Source organism: Pseudorca crassidens, chromosome 6 (genome assembly GCF_039906515.1).
Source record: "Pseudorca crassidens isolate mPseCra1 chromosome 6, mPseCra1.hap1, whole genome shotgun sequence".
NCBI lineage: Eukaryota > Metazoa > Chordata > Mammalia > Artiodactyla > Delphinidae > Pseudorca > Pseudorca crassidens.
The window spans coordinates 3,551,971-3,571,069 of record NC_090301.1 but is presented as its reverse complement, the minus strand read 5'-3'; the positions used below and the strand labels follow the sequence as shown (position 1 = coordinate 3,571,069).

At 43.9% G+C, this 19,099-nt stretch overlaps 1 protein-coding gene across 3 annotated transcripts in view; it reads right to left on the bottom strand.

Annotated features, from left to right (window-relative positions):
- COL6A3 (collagen type VI alpha 3 chain) overlaps nt 1-18,850 on the bottom strand; it is an 85,801-nt gene extending 66,951 nt beyond the window's left edge. Inside the window, exons 1-2 of one of the 3 annotated variants that reach the window (XM_067740122.1) lie at nt 18,649-18,850; nt 2,491-2,608 (exon numbers count right to left, since the gene is read on the bottom strand). In XM_067740122.1, the coding sequence (XP_067596223.1) occupies nt 2,491-2,578 (88 nt within the window). In that variant the 5' untranslated portion in view covers nt 2,579-2,608; nt 18,649-18,850. Of the gene's footprint in view, nt 1-355; nt 974-2,490; nt 2,609-13,985; nt 14,158-18,648 lie in introns of those variants that run through there. The other 2 variants (XM_067740124.1, XM_067740123.1) reach the window with 2 other exon arrangements.
- Between the last annotated feature and the right edge of the window lie 249 nt (nt 18,851-19,099).

The window sequence follows — 19,099 nt, the reverse complement described above, 5'->3', positions numbered from 1 at the left end:
AGAAACAATGAAGGGATTTTTGTTAGATACCTGCCCAGCCACGCTGAGTCTGTCTTGTCCAAGGAAGGTAGAAGCAACCTCTTGTGGGGTCATAATATCAGGATGTGCTTTTTTAGAGTTAGAATATTAATTGTCTCAAAAGCAAAGAATTCCTCTTGAAGGTAGATGAATTGCTCTGTTTTGGAAGGAGACTACAGAGAATATTCAAACCTTTGTTTTTAGACCTGTGAACAGGCATCTCTTCCCTAATCCGCCCACCATCTTTTAGCCGTAATATTGCCTTAATGCCAGCGGTTGCCAAGCTTATCTCCAAAGAAGAGCGAGGCAGGCAGCAGCTTGGCGATGTTGCCATTACCTGTGATGTCTTTAAGGGTCTCTGTGCCTCCAGCCCTTTCTGGAGTCATGGATGAATGCACACAGGCCACTAAGTTTCCTACTATGTCATGAAGTGAGGTAAAATTCTCTAGGTTGAAAATATGCATATTGAGCGGTTCACTTGCTGTTTCTTTTAACGCTCCTTCATCTGCATCCTCAACTCCAATTGCAAACACGTTAACATCAGCAGATTTAAGTTCCGCTGAAGGCAGAGCAAGGGCATCCTTCGAGTGTCCATCAGTTAACATTACGATAACCTGAGGGACTCCATCACTGGCCCGGCTTCCGGCAGCCTCAGTGAGGTGATTTTGCATTACGTATTCTAATCCTTTTCCAGTCTGATTGCTTCCCCCAGTATAAGACATGTTGGAAACATGGGAGAGGACTTCTTGTTTAGAACGATACGTATTTAACAGGAACTCGGTATCTGGGCTGCCGTTGAACCAGACCAGAGCAAAACGGAAATCGTTTTCTCCCACAGCTAAAGATTTTATAACATCATATAGAAACTCTTGAACAAGTTGGAAATGTTCCTTTCCAATGCTCCAAAAGGAATCCACTAGAAATATTATATCGGCAGCAGCACCATTTTTGACATCTTTAAAAAAAGACATTGGTTTAGATGTTTCTCCTGTTCAAGAAATGACTTCCCATCAGTGCAAAGTCTTCCTCAACTCATTCAGTTTCCACTCTGCCGTTACTAAATAATTTACACCTCATGTGTGAAACAGGCGGGGACGCTGACTTACCTGAGAAACAGGGACCTGGACACATGGACCCAACAGCTGCCGGTGCCCAGTCATTGACCCAAGTTCCATATGCAATGACTGCCATACATGGACCAGTAGCAGGTTCCACAATGGGGAAAAACATTCCCTGGCATGTCCTTTAACTCTAGATGATTCTTTGTGGTAGTTTGTACCCCAAGACCCACCTGCTCAGGTGGGAAGGATATCCTATCACAGGTAACCAAGCATCATCTTGGAAATTCCTTCCTCAGCTTTGGGTCTGAAACTGGGCCCCGACAAGATAGAACACTGAAATCTACTACAGTTTTACCTCTCATGCTTTGGGTAATTTGCCAGAAAAATAAGTATTATAAATACATCTTAAGAAGACTTGTATAACTGTAGGGAAGGGCAAAGTCTCATTTTTTCAGACTTTTTAGCATGAAGAAAGGTACCCTAACTCATCACTACATCTTCAGAGCCATCAAGCCCTCTTAGATGCTGAACAGTATTCATCTTTTTCAAAGATGAATCCAGTTCTCTCTTAAAAGTAGGAGCAAGAGGCTCCAGGTGCCAGGCTATGGGTGGCTGGGAAGTGCCCTGCTGCACTGGGCCAGGCTGGCTGTGCACAGCAGGCCCCTGGACTCTACTCACCTGGGGCTGACCTGATGCCCCAAGCCATGCTCCCCTGGCATTGAGGTGGTCCTCACCAGGCCACCATCTAAGAACTACCAGGTCCAGTGGGAGAATCCCCATCAGAAGCTCAGCTCTCCAAGCAAAAGAGAGGGACCCAAGTCACTCCTTCCCAGCTCATAATACATGAACCATTTCTCATTTTTCTAGAACTCTGCAAGCAAGTTCTTAATAGGATGAGTTGGGATCCATTTTTAAGTAGTTTAGGGAAACTGATATTTAAAGATTTGATGATTCTGGATGAAAAACGTCTTTTCCTATCCAGACTGAGAAAGAAATGGCGACATTTGTGTTTGTTTTTGTTGTTTTTTCAGGGAAAATAATTTTTTGCTCTCAACCATTGTCTTCCCTGGGTTTTATGTGCTCAGACATCAACCAGTGCCAGAAATGTGGGAAAGCTCTTCAGACGGTAAAATATTCTCGACACAAACTTTCTGCTCACACCCAAGGTAAAAACAAACCACTTGCAAACCACCGCCAAGATATCAAACCCAAGTTTCAGTAAAAAGAACCTCTCTCTCACTGGATAAAAAGGAGCAGAAAGTCTGTAAAATAAATGAACATCCTGTAGTCAATGGCTTGACTATCTCTTCAAAGCTTATCTAAGCTCTATATTCAGCACATGATGCCTAAGATCTAAAATCAGAGAATACTGTTCCTTTTAATGAAATGAAGAGATGTTTCTGGATCTTACCTGCTTGTTGCTGCGCACGAGTAAAGGAAAAGCCTGAGAAAAAAAGGCAAAAGATGGCCACTAAAGGCAAATGCCGATGCTTCCTCATTTTGATTTTGTCTAAGCACCAAGTGAGAACCTACGAGAGAAAACAGGACAAAGGAGAATGATCAGGTATTGACTCCCCGATTACTAACGAATGAATCAAGGATTTGTCCCTTTTATGAAAAATAGTTTTGACCAAACATAGACATGAGAATTTTTGAATCTAGTGATTGTAGGACTTTGGCCATAGCTAAAAATTGTGCAGTTCAACTTTTTTTCCTCTCAAATTGAGGCAGGCAAAAATAGTATATCACGAAACAAATGGTAGGATGAAAAAGGGTCAGGAGAAAAGGTGCTCAGAGGCACAAAGGGGCAGTTTGGTGATGCCCAGCCCAACTGTCAATCGTGTCTAAAGGAATCCCGCGGGGAAGCTTCCGTTCAGGGAGGGAACAGGCTTCATCCAAATCACAACGTGTGCCAACACAACCATGGCAGCTGGAACCATTTCGAACCTTGCCCTCATTCTCTGTTAATATTTAGCACTTTTCCTCCACCAATAACCTGCTGTGTGTCCAACGTCAATCACAGGATGGAGCACACCCTGGGGTACTGAATTAGCAAGATTGAAGCCAGTCATGAGGGCTGACGGCCACATAGCATGGTCTCCCATGCAAATTTAACTGCCAGCCAGCCGGGCTCAAATCTGGATGGGCGCAGTGGGCTGTGTCACCATCACTTTTCCCTTCAAGCAAACACCACCTTCTCCCCATGCCACATCTGAAAGCACCCTGACCCACACCAAACCTTCAGGTCAGCATCTTCACCCTCCAATCTCCAGTGACAGCAGCTTGAGGGTCTGCGCTCTTCCTTATGACCCTCCAGAGAGCCAGCCTAGGTCTTCTCCACCTGGGCTTAGGTCCCCTTGCAGGACATCACCTCTTTTCTCTTCCCCTTGATCCAAGGCTCTGGTTTCCCCCAACTCTTTCTTAGGTCTTGGGTATATGACCTGTGCAGACCCACTAGACCCCATGCTTGATTTAATGATTTGTTGTTGCTGTCTTAACATTCTTAATAACTTTTGGACAAAGACGCTTCATGTTCATTTTGCATCGAGCCCACAGATTCTGGAGCTGGTCCTGGCTACAGCTGTGCATGTGTATCGATGACTCTTCTTACCCTCACCCAGACTTGGCAGGGGTTCCCTGGTCAGAGCCTTGGGTAACAGCATCAGAGAGGAGGGGCGTGCCGGTCAAAATTATTGGTTATTTTTTCTTGTCCTTAGTTTCAAGCAGTACTATTTAATATTTAAAATTATGTGGTATAAACTACAGTCAAGCGAGAAGTCCCATTTGGTTTAAGAAACCTAAATATTTTCATCTGGAGAGATTGGGTTACCATCATAATTTACAGTTCATTGTTAGGGTTTGAAGATTAAGAAGGTGGCCTTGGGAATTACAGCATGAAAAGGTAATCATCATCAGTATAAATAAAAATCAAAAACCTCTCACTCTGGGGCATTTTTTGGTAGAAACAGAAAAACAAATCCTAAAATGCATACGGAATTTCAAAGGACCCAGAAGAGCCAAAGCAAACTTGAGAAAGGAAAAATAGAGCTGGAGACCTCATATTTCCTGATTTCAAATCATATTACAAAGCTACTGTAATCAAAACAATATGGGACTGGAATAAAGACAAACATGTCAACCAATGGAATAAAATAAAGATCCGAGAAACAAACCCTCAAGTATATGGTCAAATAAGCTTCTATAACAGTACCAAGGTTACACAATGGGGTCAGGATAGTCTCTTCAACAAATGATGCTGGAAAAACTGTATATCCACATGCAAAAAATGAAGTTGGACCCTTACCTTACACCACTTACAAAGAACTAACTCAAAATGGATTATAAATGTAAATGTAAGACCTGAAACTACTATACATTTAGAAGAAAATATAAGAGAAAATCTTCATAATATTGGATTTGGTAATGATTTCTTCCATATGACACCAAAAGCACAGACAACAAAAGCAAGGACAGACAAATGGTACTATATCAAACTTAAAAACTTTTACACAGCAAGGGAAACAATCAACAGAGTGAAGAGGCAAGCTACAGAATGGGAGAAAATATTCACAAACCATATATCTGATAAGGGGTTCATATCAGAACACATAAAGAACTCCCACAACTTTACAACAAGATCTGATTTAAAAATAGGTAAAGGACTTGAATAGACATTTCTCCAGAGAAGACATACGAATGGCCAATAAGCATATGGCATCAGAGAAATGAAAATCAAAACCACAATGAGATAATTCAAAAAGAGTCACGTACCACAATGTTCATTGCAGCTCTATTTACAAAAGCCGGGACATGGAAGCAACTTAAGTGTCCATCGACAGATGAATGGATAAAGAAGAGGTGGCACATATATACAATGGAATACTACTCAGCCATAAAAAGAACCGAAATTGAGTTATTTGTAGTGAGGCAGATGGACCTAGAGTCTGTCATACAGAGTGAAGTAAGTCAGAAAGAGAAAAACAAATACCGTATGCTAACACATATATATGGAATCTAAAAAAAAAAAAGTGGTTCTGAAGAAACTAGGGGCAGGACAGGAATAAAGACACAAACGTAGAGAATGGACTTGAGGACATGGGGAAGGGGAACGGAAAGCTGGGATGAAGTGAGAGAGTGGCATGGACATATATACACTACCAAATGTAAAATAGATGGCTAGTGGGAAGCAGCCACATGGCACAGGGAGATCAGCTCGGTGCTTTGTGTCCACCTAGAGGAGTGGGGTAGGGAGGGTGGGAGGGAGGGAGACGCAAGAGGGAGGGGATATGGGGATATATGTATATGTATACCTGATTCACTTTGTTATACAGCAGAAACTAACACACCATTGTAAAGCAATTATATTCCAATAAAGATGTAAAAACAAACAAACAAACAAAAACCACAATGAGATATTGCCTCACATCCACTGAGATGGCCACTATCAAACAAACAGTAAACAAGAAGTGCTAATGAGGATGTAGAAATATTGGTACTCTTAGGCACTGTCGGTGTGAATGTAAAACACTGCAACCACTTAGAAAACTGTATGGAGGTTCCTCCAAAAATTAAAAATAGAATGACTATATAAGCCAGCAATCCAGCTTCTGGGTACATATCCAAAATAATTGAAAACAAGATTTTGAAGATATATATATATACACCCAAGTTTAATGCAGCATTATTCATAATAGCCAAGACGTGGAAACAACATAAATGCCCATCAATGGATGAATGGATAAAGAAAATGTGGTATATACATATAATGAAATATTATTCAGCCTGAAATAAAAGAAAGAAATTCTGTCATAGGCTACAACATGAATGAACCTTGAGGACATCATGATAAGTGAAATGAGCCAGTCGCAAAGAGACACGTACCGCAAGATTCAACTTACATGGGGCATCTGAAATAGACAAACTATTAGAAACAGAAAATAGAATGGTATTCGCTAGAGGGACGGGGAGGTGGGAAGGAGAGTTAATTTCCAAAGGGTACAGAGGTTCAGTTCTGCAAGATGAAAAAGTTCTAGAGATCAGTTACACAACAAGGTACATGTAGATAACACTACTGTACTATTCACTTAAAAATGATTAAATTTGCTCACTTGCTCTACTCTGGGAATCTTCCAGGCCTTTCTATCCAGTCATACCTTTCTTCCCCACACTCTGCTAGACCTATTCCTGAGTTTGTCCTTTGAAAAAAAAAAAAAAAAAAAGCACATGCAATATTTGTGGTCTAAGTTTTCTTAATTGAGGATATACAGTTTAGAATCGTGTAAATTCTATGTCATGTGTGTTTTACTACAATCTTTCAAAGGATAAGAAAAGTTACCTGAGATTTTTTAAAGTGTGGATTACTCCATACATCTAAAATGTGGCCATCAGTTTAACAGGAATGGTATAAATGTGGCATCTGTTTTTTGAGGCATGAGTCTTTAAGAGCTAAAACGGGAAAACAATACAACAGCACATATCTTCTTAAAGCATATGTATGTGCCCCTATAATTAAATAACACAACATTTGTCCTTGCTCCTAAATAATATTTGGAAAGGAAGAAGAAAAGAAGTATTTGGCAGCAAAATACTAAGGTTTGGGGAAGAGGACTTCAGTCCCAGGAAACTGAAAAGAATCTGATATGAACACTGAGATGTGGTACAAAAGTTATTTCTACCCCAACCAGTGTCATCAGAGCTACAAAATCAGGTCTGCCTAAGGCCTAGGCTTTTGTACCTGCTTGACCTTCCTACCTTGACCTTCCTCTCACCATAGGCCTTCCATGGGCCTGGTGATTCTATTTGTGGTTGTCCGTTGTATATATAATTCAGGAATCCCATTTTCCCCTCATTGCTAAGGAAGACAATGTTAAGGGTGGTCTAAGGTTCTCAACCTTTCCATCTAGAGCAACAGAAATAATGACAGCAAAGGAAAAATCTGTCTGGTTAATTAGCGACCTGGCCTTGGCAGGGGACTCGTGTCTAGATGGACTTCTTAGCAAGATGCACAGAGGGCCAAGGAGCCCCTTATCGAAGGTGTCACCCAAGGACGTGGATGAAGTGGGCTCAGTCCCATGATTTTTCCTGCCAGAGATCAGGCCCGGAGGGAGGAGCTGGGGTCCAGATCCTGTGGCCCAGCTGTGAGGAACAGCAAGACAACAGAGTGTGGGCCCCAGGCCAGCCCAGTCAGCCAAATTGGTGGGATAGAAAAAGACAAAACCATAAACAAGAGAATGGATTCCAAGACCCACTGTTGCTTTGGATTTTCCAGGGAGGTCAAACCGAAAGTATCACCTGTGATAAAACGAATTTACCCTGTGATTCAAATTCTGAAAGCTTGAAGATACAACCCCAGCACCTAATACAAAACCACCTGTCAATACAACTTTCTCTTGGAAATGTATCAACAGGGAGAAGGAAAGGTTTTTCTGATGTTCAGAAGGTCAGTCATCAAGAGAACGTATTTCTTTCTACAGTGTAGTGACAGCCAGTGGTGATAATGGTGCGTTCCAAAAACACAGCCCAATCTTCTTGGCTTGAAACGGTCAACACGTGCTAGGCACAGATCTGCACGATACAGGAGGGCAGTCCTCAGCTCGCCGTGCTTTGGTTCCCCAGCGTCTTCAAGTCCTGGCCAGTGCTCAGGGGAGTCCCCTCAGGCAGTATAGAAACCCACGCTTGGCTGGTTGGTCTGTTTTCTTCACTGAGGATGAATGCCCAAGCCACGGCCCCCATGTTGCCCCATTGCTCTCTAGAAATCCTGCAAGACCATGCTCTACTCTAGGAGTCTTCTAGGCCTTTCCACCCGGTCATACCTTTCTTCCCCACACTCTGCTAGACCTGTTCCTGAGTTTGCCTTTTGAAGAAAAAAAAAGCACATGCAGTATTTGTGGTCTTTGTAAGTGTTCTTAATTGAGGATATACACTTTAGAGTAACGTAAAAGTACATCATACGTATGTTATGCTTGATTCTTTCCATTAAAATTGAACATCAGGTTTCTTTACCAGCAATAAGCATCCTACTAGAAAACTCTTTTTTGGGAAAATTGTCAGCCCACATTATTTAAATTTTACTGGATTCTTTCCAGAAATATATACTGTCCTTTCCAAGACAGCCTGTAATATTCTAATTGGTCGAGAACTTTTTTTAAAATGTGGGATCCACAGATTTTTTTTTTAATATGGGATCCACAGATTTCAAAGGATCTGCCAACCTCCCCCAAAAGTGTACAACATTGTTTCTGTGTATGTGGGAGTCTCTGGGGATAGCATCCAAGTTCACATGTGATTCTAACCGCCTCTATTCTAACTCCCCACTAAAGTTCAAGCACCACTCCTTTGAGAAAAAGATTTGATGCAGTTCTTCCGGGAGGTCCAGTTCAATTGTTTTAAACATTGGATCCGTGCACAAGAGGCAGGATTTAAAGTAGCATTTTTGTTTTGGAATGAGGGCAAAAAAATAGTATAGGACCTCACTGCAAAGCATTGGACAATGTAATCCATGTGGAAAAAATAGGACATGACCACTGCTGAGTGTGGGATGGGACGAGCTTCAGGCTTCTCTGCAGACAACCTTGACAGAGAACATGGGTGAATTGTGCACTGAGTAGGTTTCACTGGTTTTGGTTTTGTTTTGTTTTTACTACCCCTATACTGTCCCTATACTATCCCTATACTGTCCCTATACTATCCCTATACTATCCCTATATCCCTGTGTGGGATCTCTATTAACAAATTCCAAAGTTTGGTAGTCTTTGGTAGAGCTCAATAAAATCAAAATCATGATAGAACAAAGTCTTAATGTCTTTCTGAGGCACTAATGAGTTACTTCAACTATTCTCTAAGGAAAATGAATTTTAAATTGGTTGAAAATTATATGTAAAGATTTTTATTTCCAAGATCTTAATCTTATAAAAGAGTAGACCCCTAAATGAATTCCTTCTCATTGGGACACAAAGTAATGAAAAAACATTCAGTGCACTGGAATTATCTTTTCTAAAACCTATCCAGATGTTGAGGAAAGGGAAAGAGGGGAGAGGGGAAGTGGGGGAGGGGAGGAGAAGGCAGAGGGGGGCGCAGGAGGGCAGAGGGGAGGAGCTCTTCCAACCCTGAAAGTGAAGGACAGAAAATGATGTTTGTTGGATGATGAGTTATCCAGGCTCCACTGATGATTAATGGACTCACATGTTCAGTTGAGCTGAATTCCCAGGTGGGGAAAAGGCCTTTAGATCCACACACTTTTCCTGCCACAGGGCTTAGGAGCCAGTCATGGGGCTCAAGCGTTCCTAGACCAGCTGGTGAATATTTGTTAATGTTTTTGTTTGCAGTTAAATCTCTCCTAGTGTTTACCATGCCATGGCATCCCACTTTTTAAAACTGCAGTTCCTGGCAACAAAGCTTGGAGAATTTTTTTCATTTAGATTTAAAAGACGTCAAATGATCACCCAGTTTGTCCATTTTAATAAGGGGGAACAAGTCACCCTCCCATTACCCTTCCTTAACTCTCCCTCCCACCCCCAAGAAATAGAGACAAAAGAGCACAAGTCATATTTTCTGGGCCCCTGTCTCGTGGGTGGGATTTCACGCCCTTCTCCCAGGAGCCCAATGGCTGCACTGTCCCCCATCTTATAGCTGGGAAACTGAAAGCAGGTGAGGTATAGCGTTTTGCCCACTGCCACATTAAAAAAAAAATTGAACCAGAATCCTAATGAAAGTTTGTGTTTCCAAAGCCCAAGGGAAGAACCCCAGGAAACCCCAAGAGGATGTGCCGGATTTGGCCCCAATCTCAAGGAAACTCCCGACATCTTTCGGGGAAAAAATACACTAAATTTCTTTGGTGGTGACACACCACAGATTCTGTATCAACAGACGCCATTTGTCTGCTGCTGATCTTTCAAATATGAAAACAGTCAAAATTGGCTGCTTGAGACCCTCGTGTTGGGTGGGGTGTCAAGCTGCTTTGTGTCACAGATTCTGTCCTAAAGGCAATAGATTCAATCAGAGAAGTTCATGAAATTCTTATCTTTCTATTGAGCATTAGTCATTCCTTTTTTTACTTGGCCTCATTCTGAAAAGGATTTGAGATGCCTTTTTCCTTTCTGTAGCTGTCCACTTGAAACTTAAAAAGATATCTCTTATTATGAAGACTGCTCTACATGGGCCTTCAACTCAAAATTGTATTCAGAGTCCAGTGACATTCCCCAGCCATTGTGCAATTCCATGAAATTAGTTTTCATTAAGTCTCCTCAGAAGCTTTTTCATTTTCCATGTCTGGAAATCTTTTTTAAGACAGACACACACATGCACACAAGGCAATCTTTTTCAAACAAAGACTTAAATACATCCAGAGCTCCCATTTTGAAGTCATTTATTTGGTCTTCTCCAAGCACTGCTTTTTAGAATCAGGCTGGTCCTCCTAACAAGTTCTAGGACTTCTGTTAACTCCTAACTGTCCCATTTTAAGTGGGAGCTGCAGAAATAGTGGAAGACTGCAGCGACAGAACTATGCCCACCTGCCGTGAAATGAAAAGTCACATTTCAGTAAACCCTAGGGGTCTCTAGCTTGCAGCCACCCTAGTTCTCTCTCTTTTTCTTACCCTTCTTCTCTTTCCTGCCTGAATCCTGGGAAAAGAGCCCCCATTCTTGTCCCCAGAGAGGAAGCTATGAGAGGACTTAATCTCCTCCGGTTAGCGAAGGAGGAGAGCGGAATTTAACATGTTATTGCTACTTGAAAGAGCTTTGGGGGAATCCTCAAAAGCAATCCATTTGGAACAACTCTAAGAAGATTCCTCCAAAGAAATGCATCGGAAGCTGCTCTTCTACAGTTTATTTTACAACTTGAATCTCGCATTTCCATTCTATGAAATTGTGCTAGAGAAGAAAATAGCAGCCACGTGTACACATCTGTAAACAATTATCTGCTCGACCCAGGCTCTGAAGGTGTGTTCTGTGAGAGCGATCCTGTGTATTGACTTGGTCTCACTGCCACCTACTGGTATCCTTGTTAGACACTCAGAACTGGGCCCAAGATCTTTGGCTCAAGTAACACAGTGTCTGTTCATGTCTGGGCTATTATAGATAGTGCTGCTCTGAACATTGGGTGCAGGTATCTTTTCAAATTAGAGTCTTCATCTTTTCTGGATATATGCCCAGGTGTGGGATTGCTGGTCATGTAGTAGTTCTATTTTTAGTTTTTTGGGGGGGTTTGGGGGGTTTTTTTATGGTACGCGGGCCTCTCACTGTTGTGGCCTCTCCCGCTGCGGAGCACAGGCTCCGGATGCACAGGCTCAGCAGCCGTGGCTCACGGGCCCAGCCGCTCCGCGGCATGTGGGATCTTCCCAGACTGGGGCACGAACCCACGTCCCCTGCATCAGCAGGCGGACTCTCAACCACTGCGCCACCAGGGAAGCCCTATTTTTAGTTTTTTAAGGACCTTCCACACTGTTCCCCATAGAGGCTGTACCAATTTGTATTCCCACCAACAGTATAGGAGGGGTCCCTTTTCTCCACACCTTCTCCAGCATTTATTATTTGTAGACTTTTGGTATCCATCAACAGATGAATGAATAAAGAAGTTGTGGTATGTGTATATATATATATATATATATATATATATATATATATATATATATACATATATATATATATATATATATATACACACACACACAATGGAATATTACTCAGTCATAAAAAGAATGAAATAATGCCATTTGTAGCAGCACGAATGGACCTAGAGATTGTCATACTGAGTGAAGTAAGTCAGACAGAGAAAGACAAATACCATATGATATCACTTATATATAGAATCTTAAAAAATGATACAAATGAACTTATTTACAAAACAGAAACAGACGCACAGACATAAAAAACAAACTTATGGTTACCAGGGGAAAGGGGATAAATTAGGAGCTTGGGATTAGCAGATACACACCACTATACATAAAATAGATAACCAACAAGGATTTACTGTATAGCACAGGGAACTATATTCAATATCTTGTAATAACTTATAATGGAAAAGAATCTGAAAAAGAATATATATATATGCATATGTATAACTGAATCACTTTGCCGTACAACTGAAACTAACACAATATTTTAAATCAACTATACTTCCATTTTTTTTAAGTGTCATTCTTGTTTATAAACAATGACTGTTCAACAGCTCACGCAGTAGAACAGAGCAATCCAGAAGGGGAGGGTTTGACTGAGCCTTGACAAGTCAGCCTCCTCCCGGAATGAGGTCACGTGAGGATGTGCCGAGCACCGTCTGGGGTTACCTTCCTTCTCCCCATAAAGGCAACTTGAAGAACCTCCAGATTAACTGCCCAGATATTTGGAAATTTATTTAAAGACGTATTCCTAGCGTCCAAGATAATGAACATGAAGCAGAAAGTTCCATATCTGCTATAGTTGGAAAAGCTAGACACCACGATGCACATGTAAAAGACATTTCACCCTCTTACATATAAGCTAGACACCACGATGCACATGTAAAGGACATTTCACCCTCTTAAATATAAGCTAGACACCACGATGCACATGTAAAGGACATTTCACCCTCTTAAATATAAGCTAGACACCACGATGCACATGTAAAGGACATTTCACCCTCTTAAATATAAGGCAGCCCCACAGAGCACTTCCTCCATTTTTCCTGCTAATTATAAACATTAGGCAGAGATTAGTTCAGATTTAATGTTAGGGCAGAGAATGCCTTAGAAGACGCTTCAGAAGGAATTGCACAAACACCCATTCCATTCCTGCCCCGTGACACACACAGGGCCGTCGGCTCCAGGGTAGATCCCTGCGCTATCCTCCCTTCCTGCCTTGGCCATGGACTTTTGGGGCTACTGGCCTCTCCAAAACCATGGTGTTCCATTGTAGAACTGTTCAAACACAGCGGCTAAAGTGTCCTCCTTTCGTAAGGAAAAACTAAACATCTCGTTTTCTAGTCTGATTCGTGATCAAGTCTAGAAGAGAAAATTATTTAAAAGAGACTTTTTAAAAAATGACATTGAAACCTCAGATAACGTATCACCCGCACTGTATTTAGTGTAATATCTGGGAAAAATTCTACTTAGTTCCTGTCTCTATCAGTAAAGGTCAGTTAATCTCTCCCAGACTCACTAATTTTACGTGTAAAATGAGGCTGATTGCCTGATGCTCTAACCGGCAGTGATTCTGTGACCGCTTTCTTTCATCTATTACCCTAGGCTCTGACCACCGGTGGGTTTCCTGCTGTCCCCACAAGAAACAGAGAGGCCCGCAGTGCACGGCGGGGCAGCCTGTGGGCTTAGCTGAACTGGCTCTGGGTGCTGGCACTGAACTGCTGAATCAAATGATGAGGATTCCAGAAGAGAAAAACCAGTTTCCTGGAATGGCTTCTCTTGAGACCTGAGTCATCTCCAGCTGCTGTTCAGTTCTTAATTTTGAAATGCAACCAACCCACGAGCTCTTCCATCTAGCGGCCAATTCTCGATGCTCTGGGTCCATGAAAACTGAAGGTATGGGTCAAACCAGGGGGATTTGACAGAAACGTTTGCCATTGTACCTTTCCCCAGCCATTCCTACCTCGCAAATGTTTCTCTGTACTTCATGAGTCTTAAAATTCAGGAGGACAGCAGGACTACGCTATGCAAAACGCAGCCAGACCCCTACGAAAGACTAACAACCTGCCTCTGGGAGAGGGTTTGGCAGAACGTTTCATATTTGTCCTACTTTTCTGCTTTGCTTTCTCCTTCCAGATTTTTTGAAACAACAATTACCTCTCTGCTAAACAAACTTAAAATATGCTACTCTATAAAAGACTGGCCGATGGCAAAAAGTGCCTTTCTTCACGTGAAACTCCAAAATATACTCTTGAAGACTTGTACTCCCTTGATATTCCTGGCCTTAGACACCTACCTGGGAGAACACGTGAGCATGTGCCGGGGCACCCAGGAAATGCTGATTTTGCTTTCCTTCTAGTACTGGGACCTCAAACCAGCAATTCACCTCCCTGTGTTCCATTTCTTCATCTGAGGTGTCAAGGGCGTGGGGAGACCATCCACCAAGGTAGTAATTTGGGGATATTTCCAGTAGCCAAACGGAAATCATATATTTGCCGACCAGAGGGCAGGGCCTAAGTCTTAGTCATTTTTGTCCCCTCCCTCGAGCCAGAGCTCCACGCCCTGGAGCACAAGGGGGTTTATTAAGCTTAAAGGAATATGAGACGCATAGACCAAGGGCAGGTAAGGAAAAGTTTGGGAGTTACTGGATTAGTTCATCTTAACAACATCTCTTCCAGTTGTAAACTTCAAAACTCCTACAGGGATACAGCATTGCACGAATAGGCAGCCTTGATCTGGTTCTGAAACACCTTTGTGTTCATTCAATTTAAACTTTTTTCTCAGTAGATATCAGTAAAACGTTTCCTTTCAAAGTTCTGGCTTGGTTCATGCCCTTGTCATGAATGTATTTTAGAAAGCAGAATGCTTCATTGCAAGCAGAAGTTCACCTCAATACATGCATACCTGAGCATAAGGAAAAAATAAAATTCTAAATGTACATTTGCTTCAGATATTACAGTCACATTTTTTAAAATTCTGTATTGGAGCGGTCTCCAGGTGAGTCCCAAAGTGACCCACAAGCTCTGTTGAGATGTGTATCAACAGATTCCCTGTGGTCCCGGAAACCCCACCCCAGGGACTCCCTACGATGCACGGAGATTTTTCTGGAGCTCAGCGGGATGCATCGTCCTCTAGAGGACGATGCATCTTTCCTCTACGCTTTCGGGAAAGACTACACCAGGACAAAGGTGCTACTTCACAATTTCATCTGCTTCCTAAAATAGTCTGATGAGACCAGAAGGTACTAAAATTACGTTTTCAAAAATTAATATAATGAATTCCTGAAAAGAACCCCTCTTTGTAAATCAGGGTGCCGCAGGTGATCCCTGAGTGTGACACGGCCATCACCCATGGTTTAGAGGGGACAGGCAGTGTCTTTTCTTGAAAGGGTAGGATTATCTCCTACCAGATTTTTGGAAAGAGGGAATCCATATCTAGAAATGTGGGTGAAAAGAACCTTTCCTTGTCTCGCTCAAGGCTGTCTGAAGAAGCAGGAAATTTTTAAAGCTTCCCTACTTAAAAACCTGAATCATTTTGAGCTTTCCTTTCCTCAGTGAGAGCTACTAATAGGATTTTTTTAAATGCCAGGTTACTCCTCAAATCGTCAACTATTTATGCAGCAGTGGTGTGGTTTTTACAGCCTGCTTTCCACAGCTAAGACACCAAGAAAAGTTTGCTCCTGTGGGTTTCCGTGGAAAGGCTGCCCGGGACACAAAGTCCCCTTCAGATGGGAACCAGCCCACTATTCTTCTCCAAGAGATAACAATTCCTCAGTTTCTTCCAAAAAGAACAGTGACAAGAACTAATTTTCAAATAAAACTTTTGCCTAAAGTGATTAGCATACCTGCAAGACAGTCTCATGCAACAGAATTCGTGACCTGCCTGTGTATTTTAAACCCTAAATGTGGAATCTCACATAAAAGTGGGTAATGAGGGCTTCCCTGGTGGCGCAGTGGTTAACAATCCACCTGCCAATGCAAGGGACACAGGTTCGAGCCCTGGTCCAGGAAGATACCACATGCCGTGGAGCAACTAAGCCTGTGCGCCACAATTACTGAGCCTGCGCTCTAGAGCCCATGAGCCACAACTATCGAGCCCGTGTGCCTAGAGCCTGTGCTCCGCAACAAAGAAAAACCACCGCAATGAGAAGCCCGCGCACCGCAAAGAGTAGCCCCCACTGGCCGCGACTAGAGAAAGCCCACGCGCAGCAACGAAGACCCAACACAGTCAAAAAATTAATTAATTAATTAAATTTTTTTTTAAAAGGTGTGTAATGACAAAGACCCCTGTAACCAGTTGTCTAAATACTCTGAGCAACAGCACAGATGAAGCCTCCATGGCAAAAGTCTACTAACTTTCAAAAGGGAAGGAGGTCTGATTTCAAGCCGGCTTTAGCGGCGGCATCTGTAACCTCCTAACCTAAAACTAAGGTCAGGTGGGGAGCCTCCCTTGAGTCATGAATCCATCATCAATCATCAGTTGAAGAGAGGGGTTTCTTCCTACTTTATCATCAGTGTTGTATCAGGTTCTAAGGCATGAAATCACAGAAAGCACTTATGATGACAGAATGAGCTGCAGGGAATCCCCAACACTTTGAAAATAGAGGGAGGTGCAGAAATAAAAACAATTCTATTCAGAAAGATAGGAATTCTTCTTGCCTTACATCAGAAGTAGCCTTAAGACCCCAAGTTTGGACGTTCACCATACATCCTGTCACCTAAGGACCACAAAGCATGGTGGGGTGGGGCACACACCCTCCCAAGGGCTGGAAGAGCCTGGGCCAAGGGCTAGCATTCTAGAGACTTCCCCAGCTGCCTCCCAGGAAGGTGGGAGTAGCTACACCCTCCAATTCCCCCACTGGAAAAGGGCAGGACACCCACGCTCACCACCCTGCTATGGGATTCTTCCCCAAGTTCTCCTCTCCACCAAGTATCTTCTCAACGGCTTCCTCACTGCCGTGAGCGGGGAAAGAGAAAAATAAACCTTATGGTGATGGAAAACCCATGCCTCCTCCAAGAAGAGACGAAGACCACAAGACCATAATTCGTATAGCTTGAATTCCTACAAAACCCCTCACCTCCCCACCCTTCTGCCTTTACCCTCAGCAAAGCCCACACAAGATTGGGACTGACATACATACACTAATATGTATAAAACAGATAACTAATAAGAACCTGCTGTATAAAAAATAATTAAATTAAATTAAAAAAAAAAAAAAGAATGAAGCAAAACGCTGGTGCCGTCCCTCCAGGCCCCCATCTCCAGAGGTGGCCTGGATGAGAGATGCCTGCTCAGCTGCTCTGGTCACAAAGCCAGTGTCGGTCCCTGGGGACCAGCTCTCTTCTCTGGCACGTCTTTCCCCGTTAGTTGGTGGAGGCCCCGGGAAGCATAATCCAATTTCCCCATCACTTTTAATAGAATATGATAGGAGGACACTGTCTTCTGGGAGAGCAAATCAAACAGTATGTTCCAAATCTAGATGTAAATTAGCTCAGGATCCTCCAGTGCTGGGCCATCTGCTTTCCTGAAATGGTAAAGATCTGACTGCTGTCTGAGCCACCTACTGGTGCTGTGGCCTCAGCAAGTAATTGAGCATCTCAGAGCCCCTAAGCCTTCATCTTTAAAGCCAGGGAACCACACCTCAGTGCCTCCTAACCGAGAATCTCTTCCTTTATCTTTAGCCCAGCAAAGAACTCAGAAGTTTCAATAATGTCCAACAGCCAACTGGTGGTTTTCAACATCATTTTGCTTAGGAACAAAAAATACCTGATTTTAAAGCCACTGCAGTTTTTTGAAGTATTAAGAATGGGTCCCCTGGGAAGTTGGGGGACCCCAGTGTGAGAATAGTCTATCTGCATGAGCTCTGAGCAGCCCTGCAGCTCTAGGACCCTGCAGTTCTCGTGTGGAGGCAGCTGTGTGTAGGCTGGCATGGGCCAGCCCCTCTGAGTCCCCACTGGGGGGGACACTCCCCTCCGCCTACAGCAGCTTGTTCGTGGGGTCCAGACCAGCCTTTCAATTCGCTCCTTGGGCAGGCTGTGAAATGCCAGTTTCTGTTTACACCCCCCAGTACCCCTCTGGGGCCTCCTAGGGACCCCACCCCTGCTTCAATCCTAATTTTCTAACACGGTAGCCCCTGAAACAGGTCCCCAGAGTAGACTGGCAACTGTCAGATAACACTTTCCATCCTGGGCGAGAGGGCCGGAGCCCCACCCTCCTGGCTGGGGAACAGGCTCCCGGCCTCCGGACTTGGTACTTGCTCCACTTCTGGGCAACACAGGCCAGCCCGTGGCCCTAGGGGCCCTGCCCTCTCCACTGGGCGTGCTGCCCAAACACCAAATTCCTTCTCCTCCTCTGACCCCTGCAGCTCCTTTAAGCAACCCCAGAGGACTGAGGCTCCAGCAGTAACTTCAGATTCCTGAAAAGATGGAGCCCCGATGGTAATAGCTGAGTAACTCTTGACTGGGTCCTGTTCCTGGACACCAAGGTCACCGCAATCCCCCGGAGGTGACAGATATACCCAACCAGCCCACGCCCCGGGGACGTGGGAGAACTCAGAGTCTCCCCAAGGTAGCTCTCGAATCCTCGGAAAGACACTTCTGCGAACAAAGCAGATTCTCAGATTCCAGCTGAGCTGCAGTTTATTTATGTCCAATAAATAAACCGTGAGCCGAAAAGCACCGCAGTCAGGAGAGCAGAGGGTGATGGGGGTGGGGGGGAGGTAGCGGGGGACACGGCACGACTCGTGGGCAGCCGGGGCCTCGGCCCAGCTAAGGAAACCCAGGTGGCACAAACTGAGAAAGAAAAGTCGGCTGGATCTTCCAGAGACCAGCGGCGTGTACAGAAAACAAACTCTACGGGAGCGAACCTGAGAGCCATCGAGAAATGGTCAGCGGGGTTTAAAGCATTTCCCTCTGGCCACAAACCCAACACAGGGGGAACAGGGGTGAAGCGGCACTTACCCTGAGCAAACCTGGAGAAGCGTGTGTCCCTGGGCTTCGATATTCAATTATGTGCGAATCTGACACGTTTTCCCCACTTGGCTGCGTCTCCTTTTCCTTCTGCAGGAGAGGCGACCCCGAGCAGGCAGAGAACTCCCCCTGTGGTCCTTGCAGGGGGCTGCTGAGCGGGAGAGCTGAGCGGCCTTTGGTGGAAGACTGAGCTCCAAACTGGACCGTGTCCAGGGATACAGTCAAGGCTCCCTCCAGCCCCTCCTCTCCCCCTCCCCACTCGGGCCTGCCCCACACTGTAAATGAAAACCAGACTCTCACTCTGTTGCTTCTGGCCCAGCCACGGGCTGATGTCACCTCGGAAGGCTGTCTTCACCCTACGAGCCCGTAGCTGGATGCCTGCAGCTCTTAAAAAAAAAAAAATCCACCCTTTCTACTCATCACTTTAAAACTCTTAAAAAAA